The following is a 22,625-nucleotide window of genomic DNA, read 5'->3' on the forward strand; positions in this document are numbered from 1 at the left end:
TTTTTTTATAACATCTTTATTAGATATGCTTAGTACAATCTTAATTATACATTAATTTATTACTACTTTTCATTTGTACTTGGATTAATTCACAAGCAAGACGAATGCGAGAAAATACATCAATATGTATTCCTCAATAATAAAATTATAATAACTTATAGCTATAGTTTACACTAAAGGTATACACTTTATATAAGTTCGTATGGTTTGGTTTGCTTCAATCTCCTGACATCCTGCGCGCTGTCCAGCAGTTGTAATGCTTCCACGTTAGTATGATCTAGTAATATTCTTTCGTGTTTCACGGCGAAATCTTGGATAACTTCGCAAATCCATTTGATTTCCAAGTCATCGTGCAGTTCTTTGTTGGTTACGTAGCGATAGGCATTCGTAATCAATCGAAGAACCTTGTTTTGACAGCGTTGTATGACTAGTTGATTTGAATTTTTAGTGCAACCCCCATATTTGCACTCCATAGGTCCAAATTGGCTTTATAATAATGTCCTATAAATCAACCTCTTTGATTTTAGATCAAGTTGAGGGTATCTTCCAGTATAGTTGTTTTAGTTTGGTTCTAATCCGTTTTGTTTTTTGTCTAACGTGATGTTACATTAATCGAATGACAAGTAATTAGAAAATCGAAGAATCATCGGTGAAATGCCGCTTCAAAGGTGCGAAAAGAAGTTATTTCTGCGTCTAATAGTAACGGGTGATGAAAAACAGATTTATTAGATCCCAAGTAACAAAAAACCTGGATATTACCTCACGAAACCATGCTTAATATTTCCCCAAGTGCTACCCATAACTGTCGTCAGTATTGATGTGTGCGTTTGTCACGTCATTTCGGATTTGCTGTACGAGTTCGATTGGTTGTCCAATTGGTTCGAAGACAATTATTTATAAGTACAAGTAAGAAAGTTCTGCAAAATTAGGTGGATATTACAGCTAGTGAATAGAGTTTTAATAAGATGGAGTCCAAGTTTTTTTTTTAAAATTCTTTCATCTCTACCCAATTCAGACTTATAGTTCATAAGTCACAAAACATTCATTTGTTCTTAAGACCTTAACCAACATTATATGATTATATGATAAGAGACGCCTAGTTTGTGTAATATATAGGTGCTATATTCAATGAAAATTAAACAACAAAGCTTGTGAAATATTGAGTGCGATTTATAAGTTTATTAAAAGGATTTTGTGGTTTGTTTCATCACTTTAGAGGAGACTTGGGTGTATCACTATGGTACTGATTATTAAATCACCATCCATCCGAACAGAGGTGTAGAATACATGTTAAATTCACCGAAAAAAGTGTTAACGTCAGCTTCAGGTATATAAAAGGGTTTTTGCTCTTAGATTATCTTGTAATTGATTGGATATCTAATGATTAAACAGGTAAACTGATACACTAAACGAATATTATTTTAACTATTACCAACTGATCAGTTTGAAGCCGGTTCCGAGCCTCGACAATACAAAAATAATAATAGAATTTTATGACATATACTCAAAATTATGAACAAAACAAATCTATAGAGAATATAAAATACGTGTAGTAACGGTAACCATACTACGGCCTACCATAGTAAAACACATTTTTTTGGCAAAATTAGTGTTTTTTATTCAACATAATTCCCTTCAAGGATGATTCACTGATTATAGCTACCCTCCAACTTTTCGATACCATTTTTTAGTACAATTTGTACTTATTACGCTTGATTATCTTTAAATACTGCTCCGAATCATCAACTCGTCGTTTTTTTTTTGGTCAAAAGTGAGCTCGCGCGGCACCCACTTTTCACAGGGCTTTCTCATACCCAAATATTTGTGAATTATATGATGTACACGTTCAGTTGATATCTTTAGAGTATCTGCTATTGCATTCAATTTCAATTTACGGTCATTCAAAATCATTTTGTAATGTTTTTGTCGGTAACAACCTCTTTTGGGTGTCCACTGCGTTTACCGTCTGCGGTGCTTATTTCACCACATCTAAACTTAGCATACCAATCCTTGATGGTTGATTTTCCTGGGGCAGTGTCCGGAAACTCGGCATCAAGCCAAGTTTTTGCTTTAACTGTATTTTTTCCCTTCAAAATTTTATGAATACGCGAAATTCCTTCTTATCCATTTTTTCACAATAACAAAAGTTGCTTTACTCAAAGAAACTCAAATTTATACACGCATTTTTTGAAGGTTAGTGTTAACTAAAAACATATGGATTTAATTCTAGTAGCACCATCTATGTGTCAGGCGGGAACTTTTAAATTGACCTGTTAGGTTAAATAAGTATTTTATTTATTTTTATTTAGTTATTACAACGATTATTATGTACATATTTTATTTTTAAACTTTTTTTTTGTGTTCAAAATCTAAGTTTTATTGTTATAACGCGTTATGTTTTATTGTTACCGTTTTAGTCTTCATGTTAAGCACGTCCAGTGCAACTAAAATTCCTAATTCCAATATTCAGTCGGCCTTGTTGTTTATTATCAACTATTCATTTATGATCATGGTATTTATTTGTCGGCGACTGTCATAAAGTGATTAATGTTTAAATAAATATTAGGTATTATCATCAAGTATGCATTCAATACCAAAGATATTATCTTCGTATTATCATATCATATAAGACTTAAGATTAAATTCAAGGTTTCTAAACTTTGTGTAATTTCAATATTTTTATTGAGGTATTATTACTGTTGTTCCTGGTACATAGAAGTGTTTTTCCTCTTCTACATTATATTAGTATTACTATTTCTACATTAGTAAATTTATTAGATTGTATTGTCTAATCCGATATCCTAATGAATGAGGTTGACGTTTTATTACTAATTATTCTTAATATTAAGTATTGATCAAAAACTGTTTCAAAGGATGGCTAATCCTGACCAACTCCCGAATTTCTCTCGAATATTTTCTGGAACAGAATTTCAACCATCCCCTGGTCACCGACTCACTGTCAATCATCCGTACCCTCTATCTGAATGCGATCAAGACAAGTTTACTGTGGATACCTTCTCACGTTGGTATATTGGGAAATGACGGTGCAGCTAAATCTGCAGCCTCCTCTCCCCTCCCCATCACGAATGTTTGTGACCATACTAATCTTATCCCATTCGTTTCTTGTTTCACAAAGAACGAGGTACAATGTCGTTGGGCCCAGGAGGCCAACCACAACAGGCTTTTTGAGGTTAAAGCTGATTTTTTTCGTCTCTCTTCGCATTCCTTCCCTTCGTCACCATGCAGTAGCTTCGAATCGACTGAGATTGGGTCACAGTCGTTTCTCGCACGGTACTTGGTTACTTCGAACCCGTCTGCCCACTGTGAGTTTTGTCACCGTACCCCTATTTCAGTCTACCACATACTGACACAGATTAGAACTAAGTATGGGCTGCAAAATTTTAGAAATGACTTAACAGGAGAATATACAGACAGACTCCTCGGATTTTTGCGAGAAATAGATTTTCTCCATAGAATCTAGCCCATACTAAGTTAAATATTAATTTAGTACTGACCAAATAACCATTACCACTTCGGTATGGGTGCTGATGTGTGATGTCTGGACAGAACCTCTATTTCGTTATGGTTGTGTTTGCAGTCCTATATTTGTGCTCATTTTTATATTGTATATACACCATTTATACTTTTGCCCCCCTGTTTGTCTTGTTAATTTTATTTATTCCCCTTATATCAACACCGCACACTAGAAAAGTATATGAAAAGGAAAATAAAATAATCCTAACTGGAATATAAAAACGTACTGGTTAACTGGAGATAAGGTGATTCAGGTGGGCTTTGATATTCAACAACATTCTAATCTAAATAACATAATTGAACAAAAATGTTATCAAATATAATTTATTTTAACATTATAGTACATCTAAAAACTACAGTTACTTATACAGACACAATAGTTTATAGATTAGAGATATAACCTCTTATTACTATTGCTTTCAAGAATTTTGCATACGTCTGACAACCGGTCGACTTTGGGAGGTTCAATCGTTTACGTGTACGAACTAATCAGACAGCATTGTGTTTCTTTTTAACTAGAATAAAATAAGAAGGAAAATATTTTCTGGTTCTGAAACGAATTTACAAATTGCGACAGGCAATACATTAAATATCTTGATAACGCATGTACAAAAAACTTTGAATAGACTATATGAGTAATTTTTGTGACTAAGTTAAAATGTAAGTAATCAAGAACTCAAAATATGCGAAATAGTTGAGATATATTATATCAGTACAGTGTTTTTAATTACTAATTCAAAACTAATTTAATTTTCTATCTTTTTCCGAGTATTTAATGAATAAACCTTGTAATATATTATCGGTATTTGGTTAGATTTTTATCAAAAATTGTTGGTTACTTGTTCGTGGCCTTCATATTTCGATTATTGACATATTTTAGTGTTTTAAAATGATTAAATAATTAGCTTAATGCAATTTTAGCTAGGTATTTCGTTATAGTTGTAAATGTTGAGTTTCAAATTATCATAATCACAGGTAATGATACGACAATATACAAAAAAAAGATTGTCATACAGGACTTTGATATATCAATTTAGTTTAAGTTTGAAATATTAATGAATATGTTCTAAAATAATTTGTAGTATATTCGTTAATATCTATTAATTTAATATATAATCAATTTCATATTAATTTTATATAGTTTATTGATTGAAATTGTGGTTTATTTCCAACGATACCGTCCACAGAAGCTAAGAAATATAAATAAAACCCAGGAGGCTAGAATCCCCTAGTATATTACGAGTTCTAAAAGAAAACAAACATTCAGAATAAGAAGATGCCAATCTGTGACCATTTAAAAAGTTTTTTGAAAATTTTAAAAGGGTAACCAACGTTACTTCAACTATAAATAATCCAAATAATCACAAAAAATTAATTGGTATGTCTCTTTATTGCACTACTAAATTCATTTGGAAAGAAATGGAAACTAATAATGCGTACTATCATTTCAAAATTCATAGCAAATAATCACTTTCCTTGTATACGATGTTTTTCTTATCACCTTATGTGAGATTACGGGCCACAGACGGTATTGTGTCTTTACGTAACCTACAAGATCTTTTTATCTTGTAGCTGATGATACTGAATAATGTTAGCCGACGTTTGTAATCGTTACAGATAGCATCTTCAGGATGGGAACTCTCATCTATATTGATATTGTTTTAATGTTTATGAATCTCAAGAACTTCTTTCAAATTAGACGCGGAGGTGGGGACATTGTGATCACTACCTATATAGTGTTGAGTAATGGCTGACTGGACTATATATCCGTATCTTGTATAACGTTGATGCTATTTATCTGTTTATTTACAAAATTTCCTAGTTATCATAGAGAGAAAAAACCTAATACCAATACACCAGTTTGGGTTTATTAACAAGCACTCAACAATTGATCAGGTCCACAGAATAATAGATGTTATTGAAAAAGCCTAAGACAGTAAACAAGTATGCTCAGCTATATTCTTAGATGTAGCACAAGCCTTGGATAAGGTTTGGCATGAAGGCCTTGTTCGTAAACTACAGAAAATGCTACCAAAACAACACACCGAACGATTAAAATCATACATTACAACCAGAATGTTTAGAGTCAAACAAGAAGAAGCTTACTCTATAATAAAAGAAACTAAAGCAGGTGTACCACAAGGAAGTGTACTGGGACCAATGCTTTATCTACTCTACACTTGTGATTACACAATTATCAGTACATAATTGCTATTATATAAACAAATACTGAAACCTATATGGAGTTCAATTATGGCGATGTTCGGCAAAGAGTAACATAAATAAAATACAAATTTTTCAGAACAAAGTCCTGAGAGGTATTGTTGGTGCACCCAAATACTATAGGACTGATTACCTACATCGAGACCTTCAGATACCCACAGTCAGTCAAGAAATTAAGAGAATTGCAAGGGGGCATGAGGAAAGACTCTATTCTCATACGAATATTGAAACATTGCAATTTTTGGATACAACCAGAATAGGACACAGACTCAAAAGAATCAAACCATCTGATCTTATGTGGTGTTGTGAGGTATTATGTAGTGAGGTGCATATATTAAAAAATTCAGCAGTGACATGTATAATCATTATTTCACCAGAGACTGAGATAGGGCCGATGGGTCCTCCTAGTTATATACCTAGATTTAAGTTATCATAAAGACAAATTGTAGGTTAGATGAAAATGACTAGTAACAATATATTAATTAAATAATAATAAAAAAAAATTCCTAGTTTCTGCACTGCTGTAATTTTTGACATCTCTTAACTTGTGAACATGATCATATAGCGAAGAAATTAATTAATTATTACTTAATTAAAAATTAAAAAAATAGTCTTCCATTAAGACAATGTCTGTTTTTGTTGTTACAAGCTCACAATACACTTGATATACCTCAAACACCTTGATGGATAGGGTACTTTGATTCGTGTACTTATCACCTATCTAGTACCACCTAGTTTCTTCATTCTGGTAATTTTTAACATCTCTTAAGCTGTGAACTTAGCGAATATAGCGAATAAAGAAATATATCTTACTTTTAAAACGAATATAAATTCTCTCTTAAAACAATGTTGATGCAGTGTAGTAATAATCAACCATTCTGAATTTTAACGTGCAAAACCTCTAATGCGTGTCTAAAATTGTATTGTGTTTAAAAACAAAAGCCTCAGAAAAAGTCTGTACTGATACTCTGAATTCTATTCTGTAGGTATGGACGTGATAGACAAAAAGCAAAACACATTAGAGCCAAAATAAAACAACTATACTGGTTAGTAGGAAAATACTCTCAACTTGATCTAAAATCAAAGAGGTTGATTTGTTAGAAAATTATAAAGCCAATTTGGACCTATGGGGTGCAAATACACTAAAAATTCAAATCAACTAGTCATACAACGCTGTCAAAACAAGGTTCCTCGATTGATTACCAATGCCTATCGCTACGGAACCAACGAAGAACTGCACGATGACTTGGAAATCAAATGGATTTGCGAAGTTATCCAAGATTTCGCCTTGAAACACAAAAGAAAATTACTAAATCATACTAACGTGGAAGCAACAACTGCTGGACAGCGCGCAGTATCTCAGGAGATTGAGGCGAATCAAACCATACGAACTTATATAAAGTGTATACCTTTAGTGTAAACTATAGCTATAAGTTATTATAATTTTATAATTGAGGAATACATATTGATGTATTTATCTCGCACTCGTCTTGCTTGTGAATTAATCCAAGTACAAATAAAATGTAGTAATAAATTAATTTATAATTAAGATATTTATAAAAAAAAATGAACGTGATAGTTTTTTTAGAGGCTTTCAATTAAATAGAGAATATTAATGTTTGCTTCATCTGCTCAATCTGTGTTAAAATGGACAAGATTTTAGTGCGTTGAATTTTAAAAATGTAAAGCAATAAAGAAGATGGACCAAATAATTGCGAACATCTGATGTATACACAATATTTGTTAATTAATAAGGTGTCGTGCCCTAAAGGTGTGCTTTTAAAACAGCTGAATTTCTTCCCGTAATATATTCATAGAGTGTTTGAATAACTTCCAAAGACATTTCCTTAATGATGTTGGAAATGAAAATATACTCCTTACACTCTGCTCTAACACCATAACGATTAAATTATGTTGAGGTGTGGCGTTTGTGCTGGCCAAGGAAGATGTTTGGTGATATTCTGTTCCTGTCTTACAGGAGCTGATAGAAGATGACTTCCAACATTGTTGCCAACGTTGAAAAAATCAACGAAGGACAGTCTGTGTACATGGCGCATTCAATTATTGTGTATGTTGAATATTAAAACAAATTTAAGGGATAAAAGTGAAAAAAAGACTGACACGAGACAAACAGTTACGCCCACCGAAATTATCGACAAATGACTAACAACTCTAAAAATATAAACGGAAAAAATTATAGATAGGTCTCGGTCGAATGCGTTTGTTTGCATAGTTTAATTTAATATTGATCATTCCATAGTTTATTTCAAAACTAATTGTGCATTTGAAATGTTCTTCTTTATCTAAAACCACGTTATTATCGGTTTATCTCGTTTGATAAAAACTACCGCAAATACCGACTATGTTATATTGGTTTCGACGGAAGCAGGCTTGGCCCGACTGTCTTTTCTTTTCACCGAGTTTCTTTTAATTCGTCGCTCGTCACACATGCCATGGTTTTTTCCCGATTGATTAATAAAATATTTGTGTGCATCTCTTTATGGTGTTAAGTGAGTTTCTGTTGGTAGTTATTATCGTTAGTGTTTAGTAATAGGTTATAAAGAAGAAGGTAATGTTTTTACTTAGTTTAATTTTAATGTTATATTTTTAGTTGCATGAGGTTTCCTGACTAGGCCTCGTTGACTTATTTTATTTTATTGTTATTAGTATATAATTTGAATTTTTTTTATTCGTTTGTAACCTTGTGTATGGATACAAGTACAACAGAACAATAGTAATAAATTAATCCAATGTGAGATGCATTCATATTCAAATCAAATATGCTCCATGATTATCGACAATGATTCATCCATTTATCTAGTGACAAACTGAATCAGATTGTTTTCACATTTATTTGAATGCAGCTTAATTCCACTGAGAGAGTATCGCAGACCCCGGAACAAATGATACTCAAAGGGTTTTATGTCTGGACTATATGGCATATTTTTCCTATTACTTAAGGGGCCTTGTAGAATTTTGAATAATCGTTTTTTTTTCATAGTGTCAAAGCTCAATGCTTTAAGAATATGCTCTTAAGAGGATTTTTCAAAATTTAAATTATTTTAGGAGATATAGCCGTTTTAGTTACGCAGCATATAAAACCGCGGCGTCCAAAAGAGTAACTTTCAACGTAAACTTTTCTCTACTTTTTCGAGACAGGAGCTATTTCGTTGAAATGTGCCTTCTCTATACATTCTTCTATCCTATCACAGTATCCTAAACTATAACAAAATTGAATTATTACTATTTTCAAGAAATTCCGAAGTGTAAAAAAATAGAAAAAAAGCAACTAACTAAAAGTATTGCAAGAAGTAATTAACTGTTAATAAAAGGTGGGATTAGGTATACGAAATACCAATAACCCTTTTTTCTACAATATTTGACATGGACGTTATTCTCTACTAGATAGAATATTCGCTAATCTGCCAGTAGTTGAAATATTACGGTACAAAGTTCTTTATCTTACATAAGACAGAGAGAGTTTATGATTTTAATTGATTAGTCGTAAATGATGTTATTAGTTTTTTAAATTAAATATTCGTGCGTAAATGAGTATTACCTTTTAATGGTATATGATTATGTTATTAAATATGTTGTTGTTTACATACTATGATTATGATATATGAAGCGATTAAGTTTTTTGAAATTTTACACTTGATCTTATATATGCTATACGACAAATATACAATATGAATATTTTCAAATATTTACTACAACTTAATGCTTCAATTGTCGGTCTTGGAGGAATGTATATATTCAAAGTATTTATATTTTATTCAAATGGCTATTTGATTCTATACATCTGGTAATGGCAATTTATGAAAGCTATCCCAAAAAACCGTTTGTTTTTTGAGCAAAATCATTCATCGAGCCATTTTATAACTTCTTCGAAATTTGGCGACGTGCTCGGACGGGGCAAAGTGTGGAGAGTACGGCGGATGCGATAATATGTCCCATCCAAGTGCTTTCAACGCTTTTTTGACCGGTTTTGCGTGATGAAACGGCGCGGTATCTTGCTGTAAAATCACCTTACCGTGTCTTCGGGTCCATTCTGGACGTTTTTCGATCAATGCATGGTTCAAATTGATCATTGGTTGTCGGTAGCAATCACTATTAACTGGATCGCCGGATGTCAACACGTAATTTGTAATACACCACGCCACCCTGCTGCATTGTCTTGAGACCAAAACGAGTTGGCCTTAGATGATAACCATGATTTTTTGCTCTTAGTGTTTTCAAAATATATCGAACTTTCATCATCCACCGCCATTCGATTTTTCGACGACTTTTCGATTTTCCATTTGCCTCTCATTCAATTGATGTGATACCCGTCTTCTGAATCACCACTTTTCAATGTTCATAACCACGCTTCACATGTTTTAGGTTAGAGTATGCTCACCGTAACTTTCTATCGGCAAACGAGGACTTTTAGCGGCTTTTTTCTTTCGATTATAAAATAAAAGTAATGCGTGTCGCAAATGCGCGAGACTTGACATTTTCATAGAGGTATAAATCTATGGCGGTATTACATTCACAAAATATAACATGTATAGCTTTGAAGCTTGATCTCAGTAGAATAAAAAGACATATGTGTCAAATCATAACACTAATCATAACACCGGTAATGATTTTCCGGTACACCTGGTATATCAATAATTATTCACTTCAATCCTATTTTTCACCCATTTCCTCTAGTTCGGTCCTCTACCTCAATAACCCTAGGCTTGCAATGTCGATTTTTTTTAATTAAAAGTTCGATACTCTTGTTTTGAAAGATATATCGAAAAATATCGATTTTGTTCGGCATCCCTATTATATTCATGGGATACGATATGTGCTAAGGATGCCGAAAAAATATCGACGTATCTTCCGTAGATATTTTTCTATATTGTTTTGAGAGTATCCAACTTTTATTTTTTTGATTTTGTCTCCCAGGTCGCTAAGTAAATTGTGCGTGGTTTGGTAAAAAATCGAAATCAGTATATCTAACAGGTCTCTCACAAAAAAAGTTGAAGGGTCGTTATAATCAGTGTATCACTCTTGAAGGGAATTATGTGAATAAAAAAAGAACTAATTTTGCCAAAAAATTTGTTTTACTATGGTGGGTCGGGGACTTTTGAATTGACTTGTTAAATTTTAAATATCGATATTTTTTTCTGCGGTATATTATACAGTATATGTTAATCTACAGTTAATCTATTGAATAGTAAAAACAACATTACCAACAATATCCTAAAACTACCGTATACTAAAAGTTTAAAACCAAAATCAATAAATCCATCAATTTTTTGCATTTGTACCAGTCCTTTGGTTGTCGTCAAGCGCATATGGTCCGGAGGCCCCACATCTAACGTCCCATTCTGAATCTTGTTTTTCTCTGTTAGAAACGAAACTTGTTGCTGTTATCTGAACGAATTCTGTTTGTTTCAGCGATCCGATAATGGGTCAGAACAAGACGAAGTCGCCGATGAGACAAGCGCCGCCTCCGCCGGCCGGCCGAGGTCACCTCGCCGAAATAAGCAAATCGTTCTCGAGCGGTCAAGTGAACGTCGCGCTCAAGAAGCAAGCGCCGCAGCCGACTCCGCCGGTCCACTATTACGAGAGGAGCATCTCCGTGGACAAGGTCAGTTCGAGACCGGTGGTTTATCAGTCGGACAATGCCAAAAAGGCCGTCGCGGAGGTGCAGCGGCGCAATTCGGACGTCAAGCGCGTGGACAGCCTCAGGAAGGCCGGAATTGAACGTAACGACAGTATGAAGATCGAATCGATGAACAATAACAGGACGGTGGAGCTGAAGAGGATCGAGTGCTTCAGGGCGGACCGGAAGCCCGAGGTTATTGTCAAGAAGCCGAGCTTGAAGAGAACCAGTTCCGCCAAGTCGGACAATATCGATTGTTTGATCATTAAGACCAGCGAGGATGTTAAGGAGACTGATTTGGGGTTAATCAAGGAAGCCAACTACAGCTTGGAGCACACTGGTGAGTACATTTTCGTTTATGTATTTATATTAACAATCCCCTTTATCCTCACTAAAAATTATGTCTAAAGATTTTCGTTCCTTTGCAGTGGTTTGTCACCTTCTTTCTTCCTTCCTATTTATGTCACAATATCTATTCCCTTCTATTGATTTCTTATTGAAACTACATATTTTAAAAATATAATTTTTCTAAAATTATTCCTTATATTGTTCTCATCTACAATTTATCTTTACAATAGCTTAAATTTACGTCTATATATGCAGTATTCCGATATTAACATGGGAATAGAGCTTCTCTTCATGACCCCTTACGATTCTCTAGATTTTCCGGGTGACAGTCCGTATCTGAAGGTCTCGGTGTAAGTAACCATTCCTACAGAATCTGAGTGCACTTAACAGGTCAATTGAACAGTCCCCTGCCTGATACATAGATGGCGCTACTAGAATTAAGTCCATATGTTTTTTAGTTTGCCCTAACCTTCAAAAGATGCGTGTATAGATTTGGCAGCTGTCGGATCATTAGTTTGTGAATTATGGCATTTTGAATGAAGCGACTTTTGTTTTTGCGAAAAAATGGATAAAAAGGAATTTCGCGTGTTGATAAAATATTACTTATATATTAAAAAAGGATTGGTATGCTAAGTTTAGACATGGTGAAATGAGCCCCGAAGACGGTGAACGTAGTGCATGCCTGAAAGAGGTTGTTATCGACGAAAACACTTAAAAATTGTACAAAATGAATTTCGGAATTAGCGTAAAGTGAAATTGAATGAAATAGCAGACACTCTAAAGATATCAACTGAACGTGTACATCATATCATTCACGAATATTTGGGTATGAGAAAGCTCTGTGCAAAGTGGGTGCCGCGTGAGCTCACTTTTGACCAAAAACAACGACGAGTTGATGATTCGGAGCAGTGTTTGAACATGATGAAGCATCATAAACCCGAGTTTTTGCATCGCTATATGACAATGGATGAAACATGGCTCCATCATTTCACTCCGAAGTCCAATCGACAGTTATCCGAGTGGAATGCACACGATGAACCCGCTCCAAAGCGAGGGAAAACGCAAAAGTCAGCTGGCAAGTTTACGACGTCTGTATTTTGAGATGCGTATGGAATAATTTTCATTGACCTTAAAAAAGGAGGACCATCAACAGCGACTATTACATAGCGTTATTGGGCCGTTTTAAGGTCGAAATCCTCATCCACCGTATTCTCCAGATCTGGCGCACAGCGACTATTTCCTGTTCTCAGATCTCAAAAGAATGCTCACTGGGAAAAAAATTTAGTCAAACGAAGAGGTGATCGCCAAAACTGAGGCCTATTTTGAAGCAAAGGACAAATCGTACTATAAAAATGGTATCGAAAAGTTGGAGGGTCGCTATAGTCAGTGTCTCATCCTTGAAGGAAATTATGTTGAATAAAAAAAACCAATTTTGGCATAAAGTTGTTTTGTGTGAAACCACAAATAGACTAGATGACTGTAATAAATTATCACAAATATATTGACTTATAATAATGGATTAATCATATTTAACCAGAAATAAAAACACAAAATTTTAAAATTCGCCATATTAAGTCAATATGCCAAATAAAAACGCTACGAAACATTGACGTCATACATTTGATATGTTGCTAAACAAATGTGCCCCTGTAACTTGGTGGCAACCTTTGATTCATGTACTAATTACTGTTATATCTTTATACAGTGCTAATATTTGATTTTCCCAACCCACCGATATTACGTTAAACAATATTTTATAATCAGCGGGATCTTTCTTAAAAAGGAATGTTGTATTTGTATCAGTAGTAGAACTTGATATATAACTTATGATGAGGCAGTATCGAGATTTTTTTTATTATCAAATAGACTATTTCTGACGAGACAAAATACTATACAAACCAGAGGGAGATAAATCTGGTAAATAAGCTGGATGTTGAAAAAATTCGTGCTTTAATCCGTTGATTTTGTGATGTTTTTGAAGGCAATATGCCAATTAGAAGTGCTACGAAACATTGACGTCACTTACCATTTCCTAACCATCATTTCCGCATTCCAACGTCTGAACTTTTTAGCGCGATTTTATTCAAATGATTTCTCTTATATTTCACAGTTGAAAAGCAAGAAAATTATTAAGTGCGGCTAATAACTCTAAGGAGTACCTAATAATAGCACAATTGCCCCTTAGGAACTGTAAGATATCAAAATTGTCTGCATGGTAAACCTACTGAAAAATGTTTTGATGATAATTTGAAGCTACAGATGCGAATGTATTTGACAGGGCTATCAGAATATTCGTCTTACGTAGTCGAAAGTAACTACAACACAAAAACAGATTTAAAATATATACATTTGATGATGGATGTTTGGTTTTCTTAAATTTTTAACAGCTCTGTAGAAAGAAAAACTGTATCCGTTATTATATCAAATTACCCGTAAGATTTGTACAAAGTATTTTACAAATTTATAAACATGTTGCAACTGCAATATTTCCTCAAATAGTTTACAAGATCTGTGTTTAAATATGCTTTAAAATAATTCTCCTATGAATTCGTAAACTAGACGTCTGTTTAGTTTCTTTTACTTTATTTGATTTCAGTGACATTTGGGTTCATATATCGTCTATTTTATAATGGTTAAGAAATATCATTAATTTAAAAGTCTAAAAAATATCGATATATCCATATCTCTTCTGCATTCCTATTCGTCTGTATGTAAGTATTGTACGATATGTTTGAAACGTCTGTTTGCTATAGCACATATACAAGTCTGTAAAAAATTGATGAAATCACATTGTACATTCAAATATGTATTAGTTACCTTTAATCTGCCTAACCCATTGAACCATTTAATGCATATGTTTACATGCATTACATTTTTATACATATACTATAATACATACGTCATCAAGATTTTAATGTATTGCCTGCCGCGTAGTTTTTAGATGTACGATAATGTTAAAATAAAATTTAGATTAGAATGTTGTTCTAAAAGTCAGAGTTGATGCGGCAACATTGCGACGTTTTCATATCACAAATTTAAATGATGTATGTACGAAATAACTTTGAACAGACTATACATTTGATTTATTTGTAATAAATATAGATAATGATAATAACATATTTCTCAATAGCTAATAATACTAATAGTGTTGAACCGAAAATATATTTAAAGATACGCTAAAAAAATCCCTGGGGAACAAAGCTGCATTCTCCAAAGTTTTCACGTCAGTTCTTGGACGGCGACCTATTTTTCCTAGACGGTATTCAAAGCCTGTGCAAGTTCGCTGCATTTTTCAGCCGCAGACTTAAAATTAACCCGCACACAATCATTCGAACGTTCCCTAATATATTAAGGAGATCCAACGGTGCTTTGGGTTTTTTAAATTTCCGTTCGTATTGGATATCCAGAATACCATAAGTTTTATTTTTACACGAACTGATTTAGCTTTGATATGTTGCAGGATGCATGGATAATTATGTATTTAAAGCTTAATGTTCATTATAACACGCCAAATATAATATATTATCTAATTATTTTTGATATGTTACTTTTTGATATATTGTTAATATTTACAAAATTTATAGAAAATGAGTACTTACGTACGTACATACTTAATAAAACAAAAGAAAAATGCTTACAATATACTTTGCTTGCTTTTGTTGGCCCTGAACTAGTAATAAACTTAATTAAAAATGGATTTAAGAGTTCTATCTCCCATATATAACCAAGTTTTGTGTTCCTAATTCATCCGAAAAATTTTCATTCATTTAAATGCTAAGAAAATTTGAATGAAACATTTTCTTTGAAACACATTATAATTATTTTCAAACATCTCAATTCTACTTTCTAGGTTATGGCAGAATCCCTTGGGTACAACTCATTGGTTCTGTTTTACTGCTAATGTTAAATGCCATTACAAAAGACACCACATCATGAGAGCGTCACCAGGCTCTACACTAACTTCTTAGAATATCCAATGCCGTATTAGTCGCATTATATAACATTTATATTTTGTTAAAAAGTGTTTAAATTAAAAGGTCCAAAATTATAAATATACAATTATCTTAGCAAGTGGCTTTCTAAAAATATGGTTTATTCCAAACTGAACGTTATTAATAGCAAAATACGTTCATTTTTTATTGAATTGAAACGTAGCAATAAAAAACCATAGATTTATCAAGGTCGGCGGTGGTCCCAAGTTTAAGAATAGTTTTGTTGTTTATTAAATTACGGCTTGTTATTGACATAGCTGCGAATACTTACCGAGATTTAGTTCAAGTACGTTTGTGTCTGTTGAGATTGTAAGACAGATTGGAAAAGTGGCTCGAAATATATCTATTTTGACAACTAATCTTATTATGCTATCTGTTGGTTATTCGGAAATTTGTAAACTCGTTTTTTTTCCTTAACCAAAAAACGCTAAATTGTGTAAAAGCAGCGTCGGGGAATTTTTAAGAGGTCGACTGATATATTTGACCTAATATATTTGTAAATTTTAGATATTTGCATTAACAAGGTAATTAAAATTTTATATTTTTATTATATATATTTAAATAAATAATAATAAAATGAAAACGTGTTATGGAATAAAGATATATTACCTATTTTGGTATTTTACTTGTAATTGTAGATGTTTTCACTGTAGAAAAATATTAAGTTGAGCTAACTGTTGGTACCATTTGCTAATGGGTAAAAATCATCTAGCTTTGTCTTTCCGACAAGCAAGCCACATTACTTTCAAATTATTTCCAAAATTAATGTTCATGCAAAATATATAGAGCAACTTGTTGATTCTATAGCCCAAGTTTTTTTTTTGAATTTTTGATTGAGTAAACTAGTATTGTCGAATTTGTAGTGGTAGTTACCTTCAAGAAATTTACCAGACATCATTTTTCATCAAAAATTGCAATCTATGGTCTCAAAATTCTATAACCATAAAAATAATTGATTAACGTATATCTGTTTAGAATTTTATATTTCATTGTTGATTTTATTACACAATGTTTTTATTCTTTTCACTGTTATAAGCATTTTGATCAAATGTTTTTTTTCCTCAACTATGAACTCAAGTCTTCTTTGAATCAATTCGAGAGCCAACATATCGATTTATATATAAAAAAACACTTTGAGAACAGAACATAATGCCTCATATTTATTTAACAGTTCCTGGACACAAAGGTGTGAATGATTTTGAAAGGTCGACTGGTTTCTTGACGGCTTTATTTATTTTATTACGTCTTTATTTTTTTCTATAGGATGGAATGCCATTCGATTTTGCCATAATATATTGAACAATATTTGTTTAGCATAGTCTGAATTGATATATAAATATTTAGTTATTTTTCGTAAAATATTCATCCTGTTTTTTTCATATATTTATGTTGTGGGAATCTTGTGGTATTGATAATTGATCTATGCTATTTTGTATATGTAATGATTTTTGAAATAACAGATGTTAATGAACGACCTTCAGAACTAGTTAGGTGAAGCTATGATTGGTGTAACCTCTTTCAAATTATGCAAAGCAGAGATAAACAATTTCATTTGTTTGTTTCTGCGTCTAAACTAAAATAATAGATTTTTTATTGATGAAATATATCTGTATATTAGATTTTTGTATTTTCAGTGATATCTATTGGTGAATATATGAAACATCAATGCAAAGAATTATTAAAAAACCTAAAATAGCTGTTAAATTCAATGAATCTGTTATTTTTCTACATAAAATAACGATTTCCCATTCAGAATGATTGAGTTATTCATTCTAAGCCCATCAAACACATCTAGGCATTTACGGTTATGCACTTTGTCACATCTCAATCGTCGGTTTTAGTTTTAATGGTTTAAATGTGGTCATTTTGATGCCGATGAGAAAAAACATCTTAGAGGATACAAAAAGTCAATGAATTAATAAGTTAATGACTAATGAAATAAGGATGGAGAATGGAATACTACTCGATTTAACAGAAAATGCAATTTCGAACTGTTTCAACGTCACAGTTTGATATCAGGTAATAAAGACCTGTTCTCTATGGCGTATTGTAACTAACGATGAAAAATAGACAACTACGACATTTCTAATGTCATAAAGTGATGGGTGTGTCTAAGAGAGCCATCCACATCGACACTGAAACGGAAGACATGATCACAAACCTTGTTCACAACCGACGACAAAGTCTTGTTGTGTATGATGGCATCAGGATCAGCGTACACATCTGATGTTGCGCCATGTCGCAACAAAGATGGGAAAATGGTGAAGAAAATTATAGAAATATTTTGATTAATATGTAATGTAGTCGGGTTGGTTGGTGCAGCGGTAAAAGCGGTTCGAATCCTGCTAGGCCATGGTCGCAAATACTTAAGATATCTATATATTTACTATACATAGTACTATAGATTACTATATAAATATTTGTAATAAACATTATGATAGGAATCATTTGTTAGGTGTATGACATAAAACTTTTAAGAATTTTCATTACGACAAATGTTATTGCTCACTTTCGAAACGATTTATCTTTTGACTATATGTTTGGTCATTGAACCGATGGTACACACAACACTTGAAAATTGGTTTATTTTGATTTTGACACAAAAAATACTAATATATATAAAATCATGAAACACAAATATTGTAGTTATAAAATGTAATTTATTTTAACATTAACCACTAATGCATTTGTTTGTTACAGATTGTCAGGATGAGATCAAAAGTCGCACCAGCACAATGGAAAGCGGAATATCATCGAAAATGTCGGACAGCTGCGGCAGTTCGAACAGCAGCAAGAACAACAGCCTGGACAAGAAATGGGACCGTATGCTCAACGACCGCAATCACGTGAACACCCTCATCGACGAGATGTTCGCTTCGGTGCTCGAGGTGACCTCCAGCAACACCAACAGCGACCGATCTTCGTCCAGCGAGAGCATCGTCAAGGACGCCAATGAGAACAAGATCATCATCTCCAGTAAAAACGAGAACAATGTGATAGTGAATAAGAGTAATTCCGGCGACAACCTCACGGTCATTGTCATCAACGATGACAACGGTAGCACGACCGCGGACGACAACAAAACTAACATAGAGACGAAGAGCAACACGTCCACCGGCGAGCGTAAAGTCAAGTTCAGCGATCAGATGAATCACGAGCTTCTCATCAACGAATTGCAAAACATGAAGAACGACCAAGAGAGGATATTAAAGAGGCAAAGAAAGCCATCCTTGGAACTGTATGGCGAGGAGAAGAGTAAATCCGAAGACAGGATACAAACGAACGACTGGTATGGTCTTAACGATGGTAAGGAGGTTAAAATGTCCAGTTGTCATATAACCATCGAGGAGCCCCATAAGGAAAGTGATAAAGTTACTTTAGATTTCGACAGGTAAGGTTCTTAAGCTTGATGATACTAGATAAATATTAACTAGTTGTATATTAACATTTGTTCAATGCAAACCATCGGGCCAAATAAAATTGATTAATAACTAAAAACATGCGCTAACTTGGGTGTTATTGGAATGTTTATTTGCTTTTTAATTTTGTTATAATAATTGTTTGAGCTTTTTGCATGCCGTTAATTAGTTTGAGAATCTTTGGTATATGAAGATAGTTTTAAATGTTAAGAATCGTTTATTTTGTAAGGTTTCAATATGCAACTTTATCGTACTTAAAGGTGCCATTGGTAGCGCGCCATAAAGAGTGATAATCTTTTGTGTATAACTTCATTATTTTAAAAATCCACTTATCCTAGACATCATATTTTAAATTTTCCTAATTATTAAAAAAGTGCTGTTGAAATTTCTTCATCTCTTAACATTTGTTTACATTGATACCTCGCATTTTTACCACAGATATCGCTGATCAAAATTCATGCAGGCACCTAGTAGCTCAGTTAGACTTATCGCCCAATGTGTTTGTGTTACTATATGAGCACACTAGTACAATTTTACTAAGCAATAAACAAAATAGGAACAATTAATAAATCGCGGACATTTTATTAATCAACCCAATAACCAATATTGAACGTTATAATAAATATGTCTTACTTAATGTAAAAAAAAATCGCGTTACGGCATACCGTCGTCTTTAACTGGAATTATTAATACCTATAACCGCGTTTCATGCTTCTTAGACCGTACGGTCACTAAATTTACGTTAACTCTCGGATGACTAATACGAAACCGAGACAGTCCGTGCGTAAGTGCAATTTGCGATGAAACGGTCTTGCAGTATCTATTAAAATCTATCCAACAGGGAAGAAACCTCACGGACCCAGGCCAGGTGCAATCGGGCATTGAGAAAATGCATATTTTACGATACGCTTCCTTTGTTCGGGTTTTTTAACCTTTTCCCTACCCGATTCCCGTCATTAGGCTGGGAAAATATGAGCGGGGGCCATTATACAGTCACGACGGTATCTGGCAATAAGAGTTAAAAACACATTATTTGAGGCCGATTCATTTTATGAAACTCAGAAATGTCAAAGGGATCTAAATCTGGTAAATAAGCCGGTTTGATGATGGACAGTAAAAGGAGAAAGGCGTGCGCTATGCTCATGAGTTATTGTTTACGATAGTTGAGATTAGGTAGTATTTTTTAGATTAATCTTAAGTCTTTGGGGTTATGATACCTACTGGACTACACCCCAGCGAACTTGCTTGATGTGAATCCTCTAAATATACAACAAAGAATACAGCATTTCCAACAAGACGAGATCAAGAAGGAAGAAATACAAGTTATGATAGTTAGCATTAAAAACAACAACAATACAGAGATTTGTTTTTAAAATTAGGCCCAAGGTTTATTATTGGAGGGGACTTTAATGTTAAACATGTACCTTGAAGTTAATGATCAATAACACCTGGAGAAGGAAGCGAATTACTCGCAGCACATAATATTACAAATCGTAACTATCATTCAGGGACGTTCAGACTTACAATGCAGGAACAAATCATTTTAAACTTAAGACTCAATAGTATAGAAGATCTTGAGCAGCAAACACAAAATACAATTGAATAAATTTGGTCTGCTGCAAAAGAAGATCCCGACATCAAGAGAGAAATCTGAATAATATTCTAATAGAATAATATGGAACAGAACCAGAAGCGCTGTAGACAAAACAAGATTTAATAGAATTAGTAAGCAGATAAATCAAAAGATTAAAGAATATTAAGAGAGCTGCTTCGAAACATATGTAAGTCAATTAAGCCCGGAACTAGACAAAGATTACTCGCCGTGGAAAACAACTCGGAGATTTAAAAGACCAATTATTGGAGTATCGCATATTAAAAACGATGGAAACGAATTGGTTCGACTTAGCGATCAAAAAGCTGAATTACTCCCAGAACATTTAGCTGACGTATTCCAACCGAATGATATAAAATCTACAATAGATACAAATCCTGTTTATCATCCCTACGTAGCTGTAAATATGATTTCTCCAATGGAAGTTGCCAGAGAAATTGATAAGAATCTGAATCTTAAAAAGATCCAGGAGTCTTGATGTTATTTCAGCTGAGTTATCGAAAAAGCCGCCACCAAAAGCAATCATCATGTTGACATACATATTCAATACCTGTTTGAGTTTCAATTCAATGCCTATTTCACTGCTACCTGCGATATCAAAACTATTTGAGAATCTCCTGTCAAAACGTATTAAACCATAGAGATATGTGATTTCCAGTTTGTATTTCGAAATAAACACGTGGTTGAAAAGACATCCGAAGAAAAGAAATACTGACCTGCAACATCTCACAAACTTTTGACCGGGTGTGGCATTTGAGATTAATCTACCAAATGAGCAAATTGCCACCGCGGAATTACTGTCCACTGCTGGAATCATATCTTTTTGAAAGAAAATTTAGAGTATCGCATGAAGGGGCATTCTCAACACCTAAACCTATTTCGGCTGGAATTCCTCAGGGTAGTGTCTGGGGACCACTTCTGTATCTTCTCTATACTGCTGGTATCCCAACAACAAAAGGACCAGTACTTCGAACACTTGACGACACAGTTATCATAGCGAAAAATGTATATCTGCTAAGTCTACAGTTAATAAGTTAATTTTGAGTTCCGCAAAATGGCAAAAACTTAATTATATATCACTTGACGGATGCCCGATTTCTCACTTGACTCTTAACTTGTCCTAAAATCAAAGAGATTGGTTTATCAGTCAATCATAAAGCCAATTTGGACCTAAAGGGTACAAATATAGGGTTGTCCTAAAATATCAAACCAACTAGCAATCTAACGCAGCCAAAACAAAGGTCTATGGTTAATTCCCAATGCTTACCGCTACGTAACCAACGAAGAGCTGCAGGATGACCTCGGAATAAAATGCCTATACGAAGTGATCCAAGATTTCGCCTTAAAACATTAAATAAAATTGCTAAATCAAAAACGTACAAGCAATACAGCTACTACTTAAATTTTAACTGAATTGGTTTAATTATATTTTACTTTGGGAAATATATGTATTAGTCCTGTTCTCGCCTTGCTCGTCTATTAATGCAAGTACAACAGAACATAAATTAAGATTGTAATAAGTATATCTAATATTAAATTGTATAAAAGTTATTTGAGGTCAAAGTAATTATTTATTATTTAATAGAGAGAATTAATTGATTAAAAACCGAGAACTAGTTATATAGTTTGGCTGAACTCTACTTTCAATTTATGAATCTAATATAGATGGTATACAAATAAGTTATGACAATTTTGGGATTGTTGGTTTTGTTTTTACATTTTTTATTATTTATTTAGCATTTATACCAGTAAATATAACTGATTAAAATACATGCAAGCACCTAATACAGTCCGACAACTTTAAAATTGCAGAAATGCCCCTATTTCACTTATCATCGGATCATCGAGGATGAGAACCA

The 22,625-nt window shown here is 33.3% G+C and overlaps 1 protein-coding gene across 3 annotated transcripts in view; it reads left to right on the forward strand.

Moving 5' to 3' along the window:
- Positions 1 to 22,625, forward strand: part of LOC143193400 (uncharacterized) — a 134,377-nt gene that overhangs the window by 14,415 nt on the left and 97,337 nt on the right. For 2 of the 3 annotated variants that reach the window (XR_013005007.1, XM_076399606.1), the window contains exons 1-3: positions 8,175 to 8,326; positions 11,188 to 11,735; positions 18,436 to 19,126. Coding sequence is in view for 2 of the 3 variants with exons in the window: in XM_076399606.1 (XP_076255721.1) it covers positions 11,198 to 11,735; positions 18,436 to 19,126 (1,229 nt within the window). In the remaining variant the exon portion in view is untranslated. Of the gene's footprint in view, positions 1 to 8,174; positions 8,327 to 11,187; positions 11,736 to 18,435; positions 19,127 to 22,625 lie in introns of those variants that run through there. The other variant, XM_076399604.1, reaches the window with a different exon arrangement.

This window comes from Rhynchophorus ferrugineus, unplaced genomic scaffold (genome assembly GCF_030347505.1).
Source record: "Rhynchophorus ferrugineus isolate W39M unplaced genomic scaffold, kcgeb_rfMv2 rfM3, whole genome shotgun sequence".
Lineage (NCBI taxonomy): Eukaryota > Metazoa > Arthropoda > Insecta > Coleoptera > Curculionidae > Rhynchophorus > Rhynchophorus ferrugineus.